This window comes from Chrysemys picta, chromosome 2 (genome assembly GCF_011386835.1).
Source record: "Chrysemys picta bellii isolate R12L10 chromosome 2, ASM1138683v2, whole genome shotgun sequence".
Taxonomy (NCBI): domain Eukaryota; kingdom Metazoa; phylum Chordata; order Testudines; family Emydidae; genus Chrysemys; species Chrysemys picta.
The window spans coordinates 281,810,707-281,829,866 of NC_088792.1; the positions used below are offsets into that span (position 1 = coordinate 281,810,707).

Consider the following 19,160-nt stretch of genomic DNA (forward strand, 5'->3'; position numbering starts at 1 on the left):
TGACTCCGCAAGGCTCTGGGCAGCATCAGGAAAAGACGACCCCTGACAAAGCGATAGAAGGCGGGCCCTGGGTTAAGGGATGTGATTGGGCGCCAGGAGTGAGCGGTTCTAGTCCTTTCTCTGCCATTGGCCGAGGTTTCAAAAAGGACTAACAATTTTGGATCTCTCTATTAGCGGGTGCTCAGCTTGAGAGCCCGAAAACAAGCCTGATTTTGTGGAAGCGCTGAGCACCCACCCTCTGAAAATTAGGCCCCTGTAAAGCATTCAAAAATTGAGGCCCTCAAAATCACTAGTCACCTTTGGAAACCTCATCTCGCGCTCTCTGGGCCTCAGTTTCCCATCCGCACAACGGGGATGCTAATGCTTCCTTTCTCCCACCTTCTGTCTGCCTGGGCTCTTTGCAAGTGCGTTGGGACAGGGACGGTCTCTCACTAGGTGTACACATAGTGTCCAGCCCAGTGGGGACTAACCATTACCAATAATATGTGTCCCAGGCACTTCCCTGCTTTGCTGTGTGGCCCTATCTCTGCTGAACATGCAACCAGGTCCTGACACTCACCTCTCACCCAGTTACAACAAACACCACCTGAGTTGGGTCCAAACAGCGGCTGTTTTCAGAACACAGCCACACCCACGCCATAGGCAGCAAGGCCCCTGCTGTGCAAAGCCGGCGGCCGCGCACTCACCTTGGTGCTGGTGATTCTCAAGGAGACGCTGCCCTTTAAGGCCTCCAGGACACTGATGTGCCCATGTTTGGCTGCCAGGTGAATTGCCGTCATTCCTTCCTAATAAGGAGCAGAGGAAAAGCATCAGAAGGCAAGGCCTGGTGCAAATCCCAGAGTGTTGTCACAGCAACGGAGGAAGTCTGGGTGAGGGACAGAGCCTTTGAAAGGCCTCCTGGGCTCTACTCGTATTCTTTGAGGTTCTGACACTCCCAGCACGGCCCAACTCCATGCTATGATGGTATAATTCAGGGGTTCTCAAACTTCACGACCCCCTTCTCAGAACAAAAATTACTTCACAACCCCAGGAAGGGAGACCAAAGCCTGAGCCTGCCCAGGCCCCACCGCCCTGGGTGGGGTGGCCAAAGCCTGAGCCCCACCGCTCTGGGCAGGGGGGAAAAAGCTGAAGCTCAAGGGCTTCAGCCCCAGGCAAGGGGCCTGTAACCTGAGCCCCACCACTCAGAGCTGAAGCCCTCGGGTTTTGGCTTTGGCCCTGGGCAGTGAGACTGAGGCCTCAGCAAGTCTAAGCCAGCCCTGGTGACCCCATTCAAAGGGAGTCACGGCACAGTTTGAGAACCGCTGGTATAATTCAAGGTGTCACAGGCTGGCTGGGCATTCAGGACAATGGGCCACCAGATGGAAAGCTACCTTAGCCTGGAACTGTCCGAGGAGTCACGAAGAAAGAGGAGGCTGGTTCTTTATAAATGAAACATCACTGCCCTTCCGCTGAAAGGGGCAGAGAAATTTAACCTTTCATCCCTGAATTAAACAACTCACCACGCTACAATCACTGCATGGCACCATCCTGGGACTAGTCTACAAGAGACACACTAGGGGTATGGGGGGAGATGGAAAGAACAAGAATAGAGATGCTTTTACTTTAGCATCTCAGCGAAATGTTAGTACTTCCCCAAAGGGGAAAGGGCTCAGACCCCTGCGCCCCATTCACAGAGGTGCACATCAAGGAGAGACACAAGGATGTGAATGTAAAGTTTGTGGATGCACCTTTCCCTGCCAAAGAGAGATTCTCCTTCTGAGCATGCACCCTGAAATGAAGGAGGGGCATTTGCACTCATGGGCAAGCAGGTGTTACCAGTCCCCTCTGTGCTGATTACGGAGGATGAGTTGTTACAGCCCCCAGCAGCTCATGCTTTTGACTCTAGAGGGCCAAAGCTGTCGGCCAAAGAGGGCAGCCGTCACCCATTGCGTTCACAGCATTTGCATTTTGAACTGGGAGCTGCCCAGCAGAGCCCTTGGTACGTACGCCATCCTCATCTGCTGCCGAGGCTCCCGTCTGCAGCAAGACCTTCACCACCTCGCCGTGTCCACCAGCAGCTGCCAGGTGCAGGGGTGTGGAGTTGTTTGTCTGCAACACAAAGACAGACCGGTTGGGTAACTAACCATGTGCAAGTATCAGGGGGTAGCCGTGTTAGTCTGTATCCACAAAAACAACAAGGAGTCCGGTGGCACCTTAAAGACTAACAGATTTATTTGGGCATAAAAAACCCAACTGTCTGAGCTTCAGAGCAAGCTGGCGGTGGGTAGGGATTTTATCGGGACTGTCCTGATATTTGCTTATTTGTCTCACGTCCTGACCTACCTTCGGTCGGGACGCGAATTGTCCCGATATTTTGCCTCCGCCCACAGGTGGAGTGGAGCCCGGAGAGGGGGCGCGCCCCTCCCCGCCCTGACTCCGCCCCATCCTTCCCCCATTGGATCCCTCCCCAAATCCCCGCCCTGGCCCCACGGCCCCAGTCCCGCCCCCTCACTGCCCCATTGGATCCCTTCCCAAACCCCCGCCCTGGCCCCCCTTCTTCCCCAAGCACACCGCATTCCTCCTCCTCCCCCCTCCCTCCCAGGCTTGCGCTGATCAGCTGTATGGCGGCGCAAGTGCTGGAGGCAGGGGGGAGGTGGAGATGGAGTGGAGGCAAGCTGGTGGGGGGGCGGGGTGGGGTGTGGAGCTCCGGCGGCCGTTTTTTTTGTTTTTTTTTCTGTTGGAGGGAGGGGGGAGGGGGAGATGGAGCGGAGGCATGCTGGTACGGGGGGGAGGGAGGGGAAGGGGGCAGGGCGTGGAGCTCCGGCGGCCATTTTTTTCTTTTTTTTTTTTGCTCCGCCCCCCCCCCACGTCCCGATATTTCACCTGTGTGATCTGGTCACCCTAGTGGTGGGGCTCACCTCACAAGGATCACAGCATATAAGATTGAGAGGCAAGGGCCAAGGGAGGTACCAGAGCTCCCTGCATATAACAACACAACGGCACAGAGCATCAGGACGACGTGGGACTCTCTCACAGCCTTCTCCTCCAAATGCCTCAATCCTGGGTCTTCTCAGTGCTAATTTGCCCTAAGGATGCAACCTACGATTCTTCATGCAGGCCACAAAGAAAGTGTAGAGGGGCAAACAGCAGCGTTTAAATTGGGGGGAGGGGGGCTCTTAGGAACTGTGACTGAAATCTCAGCACTCTTCTGTTTCGCCTGACAAACAGGGCTCAAAGAGACCTGCCAGCGACCTCACTGCAAAGGACACATTGCAAATACCCTCCCATGCAAGCAAAGCCCTACCTACCTTAACTACATAGTAAATCAGAGGTGGGCAAACTACGGCCCGCAGGCCACATCTGGCCCGTGGGACCCTCCTGCCTGGCTCCTGAGCTACCCCCGGCCCCTCCCCTGCAGCCTCAGCTCGCCCTGGCGCAATGCTCTGGGCGGCGGGGCTGCGAACTCCTGGGGCAGCGCAGCTACAGAGCAGTGGCCCTGATTCCAGAGGGTGTGTCAGCTGTCCCGCCTTTCCTGCGGCAGATACAAGCTCTCTGCGTTTCTGAGGCAGCCACGGTTAGTAAGATAATAGTGTTCCGTGGCTGCCATCTCATATTTTGTCATGACTATTACTGGGATGCTCGCCGTCTGTGGAGCGAAGACTCCGATAGCGTGGCCATGCAGCGTAAAGCTACGATTTAGTCACGGAGGTCACGGATTCCGTCACTTTGCCAGACCTCCGTGACTTCTAGGGCTTCAGGAGGAGGAGGAGGAGGCGGGACTGTGCGTCCCTGCCCTGCAACTGGGGCTGGCTGGAACCAGGACCCTGCAGCCCCAGCCCCAGGGCTTCTGCCAGGGGGCTGTAGCTGGGCCCGTGCACTCCAGCCCCACGGCATCGCGGGCTCGGTGGAGGCTGAACCGAGGCCACACGCCCCAGCCCTACGGCATCCCGGGCTCGCCAGAGGCTGCAGCCGGGGCCGCGTGTCCCAGGCTCGGGGCGGGGGCTACAGGCGGAGCTGTGTGCCCAGCCCCGCGGCTTTCACCGGGGGCTGCAGCTGGGGCCATACGCCCCTGCCTGGTGGCTGCACCAGGGGCTGTGTGCCCCCCTTGTGGCTTCCCAGGGCCATGTGCCTCCCCTATGCTGCGGCCGGGGCTTGGCGGGGGCTGCAGCCGGGGCTGTGCACCCCTGTCCCACAGCTGTGGCCAGCTTCGGAACAGGGGCTGCGATCCCCCCGTGGCTGCACCCCCCTGCTGTGGCCACCGGAGCCGGGGCTGTTTCCCCCACCATGGCGGGGCGCTCGACCTGTCGGCCCAGCCCTCCATGGGACTCCATTCCTCCCCCATATAGCCCTGCCCCCCCAGTTATTTTTAGTAAAGTAATGGACAGGTCACAGGCTCTGTTAATTTTTGTTTATCACCCGTGACCAGTTCGTGACTTTTACTAAAAATAACCGTGATAAAATCTTAGCCTTAAGCATGCGTAATGGAGGCACTGAGAATGGTGTGGATCTCTGGATCCTAGCTGGGCACTGCTTGAGCTCTCATACACATGGGAGAGAGGAGGTGCAATACAGGTCCAGCACCAGCTTCAGAATCACCCCATAGACTGTCCATAGCTAGTTCTCCCTTTACCCCTCTCACTCCTGCATTAACATTCTTCCTAATCCCTCTGGGATAGCAGAACAGGCACAGATCTAGACTCTCGGGTCAGCTGTGTGTGACACTGCCCAGCTGGACTGGCCCATAGCAAGGGGACACCGCCACAGGGACTCACCTTGTTGCGTGCTGTGGTCGCCCCCACCTTGTTGAACTTCAGCAGCTCCTTGATCACAGCGACGCTGCCTTTGGAGGCAGCTATGTGGGCACAGGTTGAACCTTCCACGTTAGCAGAGGTCACCAGTTCCGGCTTGTGCTTCAGAAAGAACTGAACCACCTCCGAATGGTCATTCTCAGCGGCCAGGTGCAACGGCGTCTGTCCTTGCTGAGGGGAAAACAGAGCCAGGCACCGTGAGACCCCAACCTGTCAGTGAACCGCGTCGGGGCTTGGTTGTGTCGCGGTTCCTCTGGGGTGTGCCTGGTCAGAGGTTAGAGGCCAGGGCGAAAGGGGGGACATTTTTCAAACTCACAAGTTCAGACCTGAAGGGCAAACATTTCCCAAAATTAAAGGCTTCTCTCAGAAAGACTGGAAGTTCAACCCTCGGCCACCTGGACTGTACCTAAAGGGTCACGTTCGGGGGTAGATCTGCCTTTTTTTGGTCAGGCAGCGGGAGACTGAAAACAAAATCAATCACACAGCTGTGAGGGTTGAATGGAAACGCATTTTAACCTGCCAAGGCCGTTGTTCAAGATCCCATGTACCTGCTGCATCATCTGATGGCAGCGTTCATTCAGCGGCCAAAGCAGGGCCTGGGGCTGTGGGGCACAAAGTCCCTTCTCTGCTTTAGGCATTAGCAAAATCAAAAACAGGAGGGGAATTTTACCTGTGTTCTCTGGCTCCTGACACGGCTCCCTACGGTACCTGTGAACCTGCAGCCAGGGCCGGATTAAACTTTTGTGGGCCCCCATGGGGGCAATGGGGGAGTTGGTCCCCGGAGCGAGGGACCACCCGGGGGCTATGGGGCATGGTGTGGCAGGATTGGCCCTGCTCCGCCCAGCGCGAGGGGACTGTTTACAAACCAGCAGCCACCAGAGGCACGCTGGTCCACCCAGCCCTGCGCCACCAGTGTGCCCCTTTCCCTCAGGGGCGGGCCCATGCCGCAGCACACCAACCCCTTGTACAATGGCCCTCTGCGCTAGGCGCCCCAGGTGTGGACAGGCAGGCTCAGCCCGGCAGCAGGATCTAAATGCAGAGGGGCTAAGTGGGGGGGGATCCAGGTGGGGGTAAGAGGGTTCTGTGTGGGGCAATCTGGGTGCAGGCAGCTCAGTGGGGGATCTGGATGCACAGGGGCTCATTGGGGGGTTCCAGGTGCAGGGGGAATGGGACTCTGCAGGGGGGTCCAGGTGAAGGTGGTTGGGGTTCAGCAGGGGGTGTCTGGGTGTGGAGAGCTCAATGGGGGAGGGGGTCCGGGTGTAAGGGGGGGCTCATTGGGGTGGGTGTCCAAGTGCATCTGGTTGGGGCTCAGTGGGGTGGGAGTCTGGGAGGGTCATCGGAGAGGTGGGGCTGGTAAGGGTGGGGGTTTGATGGGCCTGCTTAACAGGGGAGCGCCAGCTGCTGCCAAGGGCATGCCGTGTGTCGGGCTCCCGTGTCTTCCCCGCCCCCGCTTTTCCTATCCCTTTCTCTTCCCCATTCTGTGCCCTTTCCCCACTGCCCCATCCCCTTCCCATCCCACTTCACTGCCTCTTTCCCCCAGCACGTCCCCTGCCCTGCCCCAGGATGGCTCCCAGCACACAGAAGGGGAGCACGACCAGCACTAGGCCGCAGAAGGTGGCATCCAGCTGCAAAGTCAGTGGAGCTGAGTGGCACCCTCTTTTTTCAGCGGGGCAGCTCCCTGTGACCCCCCTGTGTCCTCCCCCACCCCAACTCTGTTAGGGGCAATGCCCCCCAAACTACGCCCATGGGCATTCCTAGTCACACACCCCTACCCCGCGCTTCCCTCTGCTTCTCCCTCTCTTTCTGCAGCAGAGGGACCTGCTTTCATTCCCACCAAGAGTACCCCCCCACACACAGACACCCCAGAGACCCATTCCCCCACGCCCTGCCCCCCCAGTCACACTCACCCGGTTGCTGGGAGCCGACCCTGTCTGCTGGGCTGAACTGGCCGGTAGGGGATCTCTCAGAAGCTGGGTGACCAGCTGTCCGGTTTTCGACTGGAACACCGGTTGAAAAGGGACCCTGGCGGTTCTGGTCCGCACCGCCGACTGGGCCATTAACAGTCCAGTCAGCGGTGCTGCGGGGCTAAGGCAGGCTAGTCCCTACCTGTCCTGGCTCGACGCTGCGCCCCGGAAACGGCCAGCAGGTCCAGCCCCTAGGCGGGGGGGGCCCAGAGCTCCACGCATTGCCCGTCCCAAGCACTGGCTCTGCACTTCCATTGGCCAGGAACCCTGGCCACTGGGAGCTGCGGGGGCAGTGCCTGCGGGCGAGAGCAGCGCATCGAAAATCCTGCCCCCCGGCCTAGGAGCCGGACCTGCTGGCTGCTCTGGGGTGCAGCGTGGAGCCAGGACAGGTAGGAAGTTTGCCTTAGCCCTGCTGCAATGCTGATCGGGACCCACCGGAGATAAGCCCATGCCCCAACCCTGAGCCCCACCCCCTCCGCCCCAGCCCTGAGCCTCCCCCCCAACCTGGAGCCTCCTTCTGCACCCCAAGCCCCTCATCCCCGGCCCCACCCCAGAGCCCACACCCCCAGATGGAGCCCTTACCCTCCTGCCCCCCACCCACTGCCCAAGCCCAGAGCTCCCTCCCACACCCTGAACCCCAGCCTGGAGCCCCCTCCTGCACCCCAAACCCCTCATCCCCAGGCCCACCCCAGAGCCTGTACCCCCTCCCACACCCCAATCCCCTGCCTCAACCTGCAGCCCCCTCCCACACCCTGAACCCCTCAGCTCCACCCCCCAGCCTGGAGCCCCCTTCTTCACCCCAAACCCCTCATCCTCATCCCCACCCCAGAGCCCTCACCCCTCCACACCCCAACTCCCTGCCTCAACCCGCAGCCCCCGCCCGCACCCCTCACCCCTAATTTCTGACTCCACCCCGGAGCCCAGCACCTTCCCAGTTAGAGCCCTCACCCCCCCCGCACTGTTCCCCACCACCACCTGGCTGAGACAGGCAGAGCGGGGAGGGGAGGCGGGGCCACCGTCTGGACACCGGAGCCCCTGCTGAGTGTGGGCCCGGTGCCATGGCGCCATGGTAAACCCGGTACCGCCTGCAGCATAGAACTACGGTACAATAGAAGTTGCCTGGACTGACTCCCCTGTGGGCCGTTGCTAGCCAACAGCAGGACTTGCTGGTGCAGATGGACTAGGGGCAGGGGTTTAGCAAGCAGCTAAACCACCGGCTGCTCAGCTGAGAAGTACAGGGGCGAGGGACATCGGTGGCCGTGTGTGTGCATACAAGGCGGAGAAGGAAGCCTGCACTGCCGCAGGTATCACACAGGCCGTGGCAGCGCCTGTGTGAGTTTCTGCAATCAGTGCGTCTTCACTAAACAGACTGCAGGCTACGCGTCAGCCGTTGCTATTTACCAAGCGGGACGGTGGCTAACCGAGTGCTAATGTGCCTTGCCACGGCGTCTATTCCCAACCTTGCATGGAATCTTACCTGTCGTTACTGGAGATGGGCCGGGTTCTGCATAGCCCAGAACATTGGGTGAGTTTAGAGCTCGATTTTAATGGTAAGAACTGGGTCTGCCCGTGCTTAAAGAGGTCTGAAGAAAGTGTGTGTGCGCGGGGGTCTGTCGTGATCTGGGAGCAGCAACTTTGGTAAAACAGTGCCTAATGTGCACCCCTCGGTGTTCCAGGTCGACTTAAATATATACTGATTGCTGGTTCTGTGACCCCTTGTGATCTCCCCTCCCCCTCACTTTAAGCACGGGGGAGGCTGCTTCTTTAAAATGGGATGTCTGCCTCCTCCGACTTCGCGTCAACACACAGGGACGTGGCACAGCACGGCAATGTTATGGTGCACAGTGGTGCTGTGCTGAGTGGACTGAGGGGTTTCCTCTGGTTGCAAATGCTGGGGCTAGGATATTGGTTGTGTAAGCACTCATAAGGGCATGTCAGGGTTTGATGCACCTACGCCCTGTCCCTTTAAGGACCAAAGGTCAGCTGAGGAGGTCAAAGGGGCCCGCCTAGATGACAGCAGCAGAATTTTTGGTGTGCTCCAGAAGGACTCAGCCGCACTGGGGATTCTTCGAACTGTGCGTGTTTGTTTTTGGATACTAAATTTAATAAAACTCCAGTTTTAAAATGGTCCCGGATCTGGGAGGGTAACAGCTGCAGGCTGTTTTTATGGGAGGCAGAAAGCCAAGGGAAGCAGCTGCGAGTGGAGCCCTGAGAGGAAGCAGAAGTAGAGTTTCTTGGGCACAGAGCTTGCTGGAAAGGCAGACGGGGGATTTCAGAGCAAGGAAACTGCCTGCTGTTTGTTTCCACTGCATTCAGGGAAACAGGACGTTGGTGGACGTTCCACGTACATGAACCGGATTATTTCTGCTTCACAGTGGGGGCCTTTGGGAGCTCAGCAATAGCGGCGGATCAGCCGTTACCATTCCTATATGATTAGCGCTGACTGACCTTTTTGCTGAGGGGCTCCGCAGAGGCTTCAAGGACTAAGTGGGCCACGGAGAGCAATGTAACCTCTCCCCAGGGGAGGAAGTTCCTCCAGGTTACACTCAAGGCACAGTGGTATGGGGCAGTGTGCATGCTGGCTAACCCTGCTGTACCAGTCCTGCGTCAATACGCAGGAGTTGAGTCTCCAGGGCTCTCCAGCCAGCCTCTTTTGGTCACATTCTCCAAATTCTGGCCAGAATTCCTCCAGCAGGAGAGGGAGGTCTCAGCTGGCGGAACCAGCTCCACTGCAGTATCACCCGCCTCCCCCAGCAAACAGCGTATACTGAAGGACAAAGTGGGCATGTCAGGTGAGGGCAGGGCAGAGCACTATGCCACTCCCCCGTCCTCAGCTAGGAGGTGATCCTTTATGTCATTGGTGTAAGCCAGTGCGGCCCCTAGTCTGCTCTAACTCATGCCAGGGCAGGCACAGACCAGGCCATTGAATCAGAGAACTGGAATCAGCTCCCAAATAATCCCCCAATTTCCCTACGCCAAGAGGATCTCGGTGAACGACAGAAAATCTCTTTTGAAAAGATAAAGTAGCAATTGAACATGTTCTTAAGCTATGGCGCTATTAATAACAGCAACTTATACCGATTGGGGCCCCTGACTGTTCCTGCTCCCCAAGAGGTAAGACGGCGCCTCCAGCGTGCTCCTGATTGTTATTTTTAGCAGAGGAACTGATAGTGAGAATGACAGGAATCAGCAGTGGAAAGAGGCCAGCCAGTGAAGTATCCGGTCGTAAAAGCCAGCACAGAATGTTTGCAATAAAATATCGGTATGCAGGGAAAAAAGCAGCGTAGGACACAAAGCAGAGCAGTGAGCGATGAAAAGTGACGTCTGACACGGATGTGGGGAGATGTAAGCATCCCCCCCAGTTCAATAACAAGCCGTCGCACCTCTAGCTCATCTTCCATTGAAGGAACTCACATACTCCAATGAATTAAGCCCCATAAGAGCCCTTTGAATGATCCCTGACCCCAGTTTGCAGATGGGGAAACTGAGGCACAGAGCAGTCAAGTGACTTGCCCAAGGTCACAAAGCGAGTCAGTGGCAGGACCAAGTCCACCCTTCCCCCCCCCCAGAGGAGTCAGAAGGTGGCTCTTGTGGCACAGTGGTTCATGGGGTATTTCTGCCATCTGACAGGGGCCAGTTGCAAGCGCTGATCACATTCAATTCAGCAATAGATTAGAAACAGAGCAGGGTTCCTGAAGGTTACAACCCATGGGATGCCCTGCTCTTTATACACTTTGGAGAGCCGGCTGGATGCCAGTATGCGGTGCCCAGTGATGAGGCTTCCTTTGGGGAGGAAGGACAATCTAATGACTATGGCACAGAGCGGAGATTCAGGGGACATGGGCTATAATCCCAAACCTTAGACAACGTGCTACGTGCCTCCTCTCATTGCCTCCAAATGGGGATGACACCACCTCAGCTCAACGCCTGTAAATTCTTGGAAGGCACAGGCAATAGGAGAGCAAGGTGTAATGGTCTGGGGGAGTTAAAAGATTTCTAGGCCCTGGGGCTAGGAGCTGGTGTTCTGCTGATGGAATATCGGTAACTGGTGAAGGGGCATCAGGCACCCAACCACCATGGCATGGGGTCCCACTCCCTTAACGGAATCAGCAAAGAAAAACAACAATCAGACAGGGATGGGGAGAGAAGGCTCGTGGGTAACAATGAGACCCAGACTGAAAGAGCCTGAGGAACTCAAGGAGAAAGGAAACTATTGTGTCTTTGGCGGCAGCAGCGGGACCTTCTGAACTGCAGGATGTTTTGCTCCGAGATATGTGCTTGCTTCAACAGAGCTCGTGAAACACGATTCCCGGTGCAGGCTGCAGTGCCTCGCTGCGGGGGAGAGCAGAGAGAGACTTACGATGTCGGTGGCATTGACGTCCGCGCTCATGCTCAGCAGGCTGGTGCACACGTCCAGCTGGCCGGTCAGCGCAGCGAGGTGCAGAGGGGTTCGCTTGGTCTGCCCGGGAAGAAAAGCCAAACACACTTCAGCAAGTGTCGGCTTTCCCCAAGGAGACAACACAACACCAGGAGAGAGGGCAGTCCTATAGGTATCTGAGTGCACGTGGATGCCTGCTCTGGGGCAGAGACTGCTTTTGGCCTTTTAAAGCCTATGGGTGTGTCTTCACTAGGGAAAGAGGCGTTTTCTTACCACGTGTTAGCTGACACACAGTAAGGTCCTACTGAAGGCGAGGCAGTTTGTAGCTTCCACCCGTTAGCAGACTGAGGTGAAGGCTCCGGAGGAGCCTAGGGTTTGTACCTCAACCTGCTAACACGTGAAAGCCACACACTGCCTTGTCTCCACTAGGATTTACCTCGTGTTCGTTACCTCGTGCTGGCTAACAATACACCTCTTTCCCCAGTGAAGACGAGGTCTAGGATTTAACGGAGGGATGTTAGCACGTGCTAATAAACACCTTTGAAGAACCTGGTGTATTCAAGGCCCCCTGCCTTTAACACATGCTAACCCAGTCAGATTCAAGTCAGGGCTGGCCTTATGGGTGGGTGACATGGGGGACCACCTACAGCTCCATGGTCGGGGGGCGCCACAGTCAAGAGGCAAGGAGGGGGGCAGGCCTGGGGTGCGAGGCTGCAGAAGGGAGCTTGGGGAGAGGCAGCAGGGCCCGGGGTCATGGTGGGGGGGGGAGCCCAGGGAGGCAGCGGGATCAGAGGGGCTGGGTGGCTGGCTAGGTGGGGAGCCTGGGGAAGCAGTGGGGGCTGGGATGCCAAAATACAAGTTCACCCAGGGTGCCATTTTCCCTAAGGCCAGCCCTGATAAAATCCCAGATTGTCCGTGGCTTTAACCCAACCAATTTAGCATGTGTTAAAGGCAGGGGGCCTTGTCTTGTTCCCAACATGTTAGCACCCACTGGCCTGGTCCAGACAAAGCCCAAGCAACTTCTCCACCCTGATGACATCTCATCCACTTGGGACGCTTAAACTGAAGTGTCCCGGAGAGTCCCCACGTACTTTTTCGTACTGTGGATACGATTCTGTGTTGAGCTTCCCAGAGGCACAGCTCAGAACTCACAGCCCAGGGGGAGGAAGGTCGTCTGTGACTTTAAGCCACCTTTGTGCCCTCCATATCCTGGGCTGCTGCAAGCAGGGCCGGCTCCAGCGTTTTTGCTGCCCCAAGTGGCGGGGGGGGGGGGGCAGGGGAGGGGGAAAGCTGTGATCGGTGGCCCTTCGGCGGCAGCTCTACCGCCACCGCTTCATTCTTCAGCGGCAATTCGGCGGCAGGTCCTTCCCTCCGAGAGGGACTCGCCGCCGAAGAACCAGACGTGCCACCCCTTTCCGTTGGCCACCACAAGCGCCTGCTTGCTGGAGCCGGCCCTGGCTGCAAGGAATGGAGAGACTCCCAGCATTACAGCCATGGGAGCCAGTCTAAGTCATTTCCCCAGCTGCCACGGGCCATCACACTGCCTAGAGTCTCCTCAGCACTGTATACTGTGGGACCATCCGGCTCCCAGACCTGCCTCTTGCACACCTCCTACGGCAGGGTTTGCGAGTGGGGGGATCCTCCTCGAAAGGCAGCCTTACAACCGTCTTCCACAGTGCCTGCACCAGGGGACTGCTCCCCCAGCCAGATAAGGGACTTTTAGGGCCCCTTTACATCACTCTGGCCCTTTTACCAAGGGTGAGGGTGGTGTGCATACATAGCGGATACATTTGTTCCTAACAGCCGTTAGCTCCACAGCCCTTATTTTGGTAATTGCCCCTGTCCTCGAGGAGCCTCGACAGAGGTTCACATTATTGAAGTTCTAAACTTATCCCAAGCACCCCAGTGATTGGCCTTGGGAAGGAAGCAGGCTTGGTTGGTGGTACGATCAAGGCCCTTTATGCCGTTTTTATGTAGCTCTGTGCCTCCTCACCGCTGGGCCTGGGCACCTGAGCCATTTATTTACTACCTGAAAACTTGAACAAATATTCCTAACGAGATGTAAGCTGTGATTGAAGTAGGGTCGGCAAAGGGCCCAAGGAGAGAATTTGGGCCTTTAGTATTTAACTGAAGCCCTGTGAGGATAGCTTTTAATGGAATCCCTCAGAGGCTCACGAGTGGGTTTAGTTTTGTCCTTGCTACGTAAGTCTTACAGAAGGGTTTCATGTCCATCCGTGCACCTGCACCCAAAACCTGTTTGGGTCAGACTGAAAACGTCTGTTTCTGAATCAGCATTAGCAGCCCTTTGGGTTTCTACTGCTTAAAAATGTGTCTTTTTCTTTAAAATTGCCCTGACATCTGGCAGTTTTTTGTTTGGTTTCAGCCAGACACAGCGTTTGGGCCTAGAAAGCTGGTCCCTTACGGCTTTCTTTGCCACTATTGTTATTTATTAATAGTATAGTATGGGGACACCTAGAGGCCTCCATCAGAGATCGATGTCCCATGGTGCTAGGCGCTGTATGCACATATCACAGAGATGCTCCATGCCCCAAAGAGCTTAACAGTCTATGCACATGGCATGACACAACAGGGAATAAACCAAATAAAGGAGCAGAGTCAGTAATGGTGAGCATAAGTAGCTACAACCTAATACAACCTAATCTGATACAGCCTAAACCCTGTCTGCGTACTGGTCTGATCCCTTTGACTCTGAAGGCTGCTCACTGTGTAACATTTCACTCGGCAATTGTCTCCACTCAGAAAGCCGCCTTAGTAGCCAAGCTCCTACCCACATGCAGTTTGGTCATGCCTATAAGCCACTCCTTACCAGGGTCATAGCATCAATGCTGGCCAGGTGAGTCTCCACGAGGAGCTTGACTAAATGGTTGTAGCCGTTCTGAGCGCTGAGGTGAAGAGGTGTCAGGCCCAGCTTGGTCTTGGCATTGACGAAGGCCTTGTGCCACAGCAGGACGTCTGCAATCTGGTCATGGCCGTTCTCTGCGGCCAGGTGCAAAGCTGCTTTCCCGTGCTGCAAACAAAGCCACAAAGCTAGCCGCTGCGGAGATGGGCCACGGAACCGTGGATTTTAATCACCTCCCATTCGCAGGGCCTTCCTGTGTGCTCCGGACACTATAAATACTCTGCCATGAAACCATCACCGCGTGACTATTTTTGGCCATAGTCAAAGCCGTCAAGCAAGTGTTGTGTGTGTCTGTGTAAAGGCAGGACTGATAATAAGAATAGTCTAGTGGTTAGGGTGCTAGATAGTACTCGGGAGACCTTGGTTCAAGACCCTGCTCTACCAACAACTTCCTGCGTGGCCTTGGGCAAGTTGCTTACTCTCTCTGGATATGTCTGCCCAGCAGTGAGTCTCAGAGCCTGGGTCAGCTGACTTGGGCTCATGCTGTAGAGCTAAAAATAGCAGTGCAGAGGTTTGAGCTCAGGCTGAAACCCAGCAAGGGGAGAGGGTCTCAAAGCCTGGGCCCGATCATCTCCATTGCTACTTTTATCCCAAGAGTGAGAGTCCTGAGACTGAGTCAGTTGATCCAGACTGAGAGTCTTGCTCCCATGGGTTTGTTTTGCAGTGTAGACAAACCCTTTGCAGCTCAGTTCCCCACCTGTAAAATGGGGATAATAGCAGTGCCCTACTTCAGAGGGGGTTGTGATATGCTCAGATACGAGAGCAATGGGAACCAAGTAAGTATCTAAGGCCTGGTCTACACTGGGGGGGCGGGGGCGGGAATCGATCTAAGTTACGCAACTTCAGTTTCGTGAATAACGTAGCTGAAGTCGACATACTTAGATCGACTTACTGTGGTGTCTTCACTGCGGTAAGTTGTTGGCTGACGCTCTCCTGTGCCTCTTGCCCTGGTGGAGTACCGGAGTTGACGGGAGAGTGCTCGGCGGTCGATTTATCACGTCTGCACTAGATGCGATAAATCGACCCCCGCTGGATCGATCGCTGCCCGTCGATCCAGAGGGTAATGTAGACAAGCCCTTAGATAGATACTGCCCTCCAATGGCTGGACTCCACAGAGCACATAGAACTTACTACTACTAGCAGCTGAAGGAGCTTTCTTTTAGATCAAATGCTAGAGGCCTGTGCTTCTGGAGCTGCAGGATATGGGTTCTAGTCCCCACTACCCAGGTGTCAGAGTTTGTGTGGTCACTGTGTGGTGTCTGCAGCATATGAAATTATTGTAGTAGCTTTGCTGCACCAAGAAAGAGTTTTAATACCCTCTCTGGCCAGAACAGTACGAAGCCAAACAGAGATTTGCCTGCAGAGTAACAATCCCTATACATGTATATAGCATCATAGGTATCCCGTGTGTTATAGACCATGTCCCTGCCCCAAGGAGCTTACAAACTAATTAGTCTGAAAGCACAGCTAGCTGGTAAGGGGTAGAGGAGACAGTGGCCGGAAAGATGGACGCAAAGTTTTTCCAGGCAAAGCAAATCATCTACGGTATTTGCTTCACATGTTTCTTGTTCATTGCATTTGAATAAAGTTTATTTCATGACTGGTATGGGATTTAGATTGCTCCCCTGGGTGGGCTACTCTGAAAAGACTTCTTGGGAGAAGGGAGTTCTAAGGCAGTGGGGGTTATGAACAAGCCAACGAGCTATGTGTATTTGACCTCATGCTCCTCCAGTCACTTTACGCGCGGTAAAAGGACTGGCTGGACATCAGCAAGGACAAAGAATAAAGTATCTGCATGTGAAGACTGCATAACTAACAGATCAAACACAACACATGAGACCTTTAATAATAACACCCCTACCAGGGAGACCTTGGAAGAGACTAGCTGCAGATGTATGTGAATTCAGAAGACATCATTACCTAATAGTTGTGGACAGTTTTCCCGGGTATGTAGAAATAATGTAGTTGGAAGACATAACATGTTGCGGAGTTATTGAGAAAATGAGGTTCACTTCTGCTCATTTCGGTATTCCAGAACAACTAGTGACAGACAACGGACCACAATTCACTGCAGCAGAACATTCATCGTTCCCAATGAAATATGATTTTGATCCTATTACTAGCTGTCCACATTACTCACAAGCGAAGAAGAGACTGAGAGAGCAGTACAGACAGCCAAGAAAATCCTACAGCAGGAAGATCCATTCCTTGCTCTTCTGACTTACAGATCAACATCAATAGCAACTACTGGATATAGTCCAGCACAGCTCTTGATGGGAAGACAACTCAGAACTACTGCTCCAACTTTGGAAAAAAATCTGTCTCCAAAGTGGCAAGACATGAAGAGAGTAGCCAAATCAGATAAAAAGGCTAAAAGGAAACAGTCGTGGGATAACAGGGAAGGTCCTCTCATGGATCAGTAACTGGTTAAAAGACAGGAAACAAAAGGAGAGCGATAAATAGCTTTGTCCCCCAAGGATCTGTACTGGGACCCAGGGTCTGAATTACTTGCCCCGAAGCTGCAGGTTTACCTGAAAGCAGCTAACAGAAGTGTTCCTGTCTTTAACACTCAGATGCCCAACTCCCTCTGGGTTTCCACCACCTCCCCGCCCCCCGTCACTGGAAAGCACCAGGTTAAAGATGGATTCCAGTTCATGTGACATGATCACATGTCACTGTAAGACCCCAAGCTTTCATTCCTCCCAGCCTGACTCACAGGAAGGCTTGCCTGCAAATAGAGCCATCCAGTCAATTGTCCTGGTTGATGGGAGCCATTAAGATTCCAAACCACCATTAATGACCCACACTTTGCATAATTACAATAGGCCCTCAGAGTCATATTTCTAGTTTCAGATACAAGAGTGATACCTTTATACAAATAGGATGATCACACTCAGTAGACAATAAGCTTTGTAATGATACCTTACAAGACACCTTTTACATGAAGCATATTCCAGTTACATTATATTCACTCATTATCAAATTTTTATAAAATCATATAGACTGCAACGCCACAGTAGGAATGTAGAACTTAAAGGGGGAGATGTAATGGAATGCTAAACTGTATTATACTGTGTGTAAAATACCTTATTTAAGCTCACCTCAGCCACACCTCCTTCTCCCACAGCCCCTGCACGCACACAGAGCGCCACACCCCCTCTGAAAACTAGGGTTGTGGTGATACCAAGGAGGCGCCAGTCCCCTACCTCATCGAAGACATCGACACGAGCGTGGTGCTGGAGCAGGATCTTCACTATCGCTGTGTGTCCTCGCTCTGCCGCCACCAGCAACGGGGACCAGTCATTCTAGAGAAGGGAGGGAGAGACGGGGCCTGCTTAGCTCTTTGTCCCTTCCCTGCTATTGTCACAGCCCTGGAGAGTCAGCACTCTCTGAGGTTCAGAAATGCTGTTAATTCAGTGGTGGTGAAAGGTGCCGGACTAGCAGCCGGAGTGACGGAAGCTCCATGTAGCCACACGACGGGTACAGCACAGACAATGGCAGCACCAGTTTCCTCACACACCTCCCTTGCCGATGCGTTCTGGAGGGACCCGCCTCTGGCAGTCATATGGTACCTCAATCTCACCATCCAGTAAGTCTCCGCCCTCTCTTCTGGGATGGTTGTCAGTTAACACCAGCTGTGCCAGTTGCTCTGTGACATGGCCACCCATCTCCTCAGAAAGGGACTGAGGCCACCCGCTCACTCCATGTCGGCCAAAGAGCCAGCAGATGGCAATGAATCTTCACCACTACCCACCCAGCCTAGGGGCAAATGAGTCCACAGCCCATCACCATCCCCCTGGGCCAACCCGCCCCCCGACCTTTCCAAGTCAATACACCATCAGAGACTTCTTTATTTCAGTGGTTAAAGGTAAAACTGGTGAACTGGGGCATATGGCTCCTTTGGGTGCAGAGGATCTGGGATTTCTGAGCAGCCAGTGTCAGGAGCTGAGTGTCACAGGGGAATGCTCCAAGGGGACTCAGGGACTGGGGTTTACCTCTTGTTAACCTGCCAGGCAAAAACAGAGGAGGCATAGCCTGGAGGAGAGTGCTTGGGTGGCTGACAGGCCGGTGTTGTTAGGGAGCTTACAAGCCAGACTCTCGCATGCTGCAGGCGGGGGGTAAGCAGGGGACTCAAAGCTCTGGATACCCCAAGAACCATCCCATGGAACTATAGAGTCAAGGCACCATGCGGTTATCTACGGTTAGTGGGTATGGTTCTCTCTGCTGACTAGTGAATATAGCCTGCCACTCGCCTAGCTGGGAAGGATTTTGCATCATCAGGGCATGCTGGCTATTTACCATTCCCCGGTCATTCAAAGTTAAAGGTGAGAAAGGGTACAAGGTCTAGATTTTTGCACCGGTTGCTCAGTGCAGAGCAGAACTCTCTCACCTAGCTTACATTGCAACTGAACTCTCCCAAGCTAAGCTTTATTCTGGTCATTGCTCCTGCTGGGGAAATGCTCCCCTCAGAGATGCAGGGGATGAGGTCCCAGCCCAGAACAGAAATACCTTGGCTTGCTTGTTAATGGTCTGCTGCATTCGGCTGGTGTTAATGTGCTTAAGCATCTCCAGCAGGACATCCGCATTGCCCACATGGGCACAGTAATGCAGAGGGGTCTCAAGGGACTGCAACACAGAAACAACCAAAGGGACTCTGAGAAACCTCTCTCCATGCACCCCGTTAGCCTGAACAACTTTGCCACCCACCCACTCAAGAGTAAGGAGAACTTTTGGGGACACCTTAAAAACAAATGTCCTGCCTGTTATGCATAGACCATGAAGGGAAGGGTTTGCTCTGGGGTCCTTAACCAAAACTCTTTCCTCTCCATTATGGTGCAGCATGCTTTGCACCGGTTGTTTCTCCGGTTGTTTCTCCAGTTGAGGTGCTCCACCTCAGAGGGGGCTGCGCTTCTGTGGGACGGTGCATCTAGAATGGGGGAAGTGCTTTGGGATCCATCCGGACGCACAGAAATATAAATGTGTGTCATAAACATACAGTTTTGTTTGTAACTATTTTCTAAAGTCTGACAGCTAAGCCAAGCCGTATCCAAGCGATTGCGTGGGGGCTTGTTTTCAAGAGAGCTAAGCACATAAGCTGCTTTAACAAGGAC

General features: G+C 54.7%; 1 protein-coding gene across 9 annotated transcripts in view; it reads right to left on the minus strand.

The window, feature by feature from the left end:
- The window catches only part of PTP4A3 (protein tyrosine phosphatase 4A3), a 284,614-nt gene that overhangs the window by 13,874 nt on the left and 251,580 nt on the right, over positions 1-19,160 (minus strand). For 7 of the 9 annotated variants that reach the window (XR_010599031.1, XR_010599030.1, XR_010599029.1 and 4 more), the window contains 7 exons: positions 18,559-18,675; positions 17,256-17,354; positions 13,957-14,157; positions 11,112-11,210; positions 4,752-4,958; positions 1,987-2,088; positions 687-785 (listed from right to left, as the gene is read on the minus strand). Coding sequence is in view for 5 of the 9 variants with exons in the window: in XM_042860945.2 (XP_042716879.2) it covers positions 687-785; positions 1,987-2,088; positions 4,752-4,958; positions 11,112-11,210; positions 13,957-14,157; positions 17,256-17,354; positions 18,559-18,675 (924 nt within the window). In the remaining 4 variants the exon portion in view is untranslated. The remainder of the gene's footprint in view (positions 1-686; positions 786-1,986; positions 2,089-4,751; positions 4,959-11,111; positions 11,211-13,956; positions 14,158-17,255; positions 17,355-18,558; positions 18,676-19,160) is intronic. The other 2 variants (XR_010599032.1, XM_042860944.2) reach the window with 1 other exon arrangement.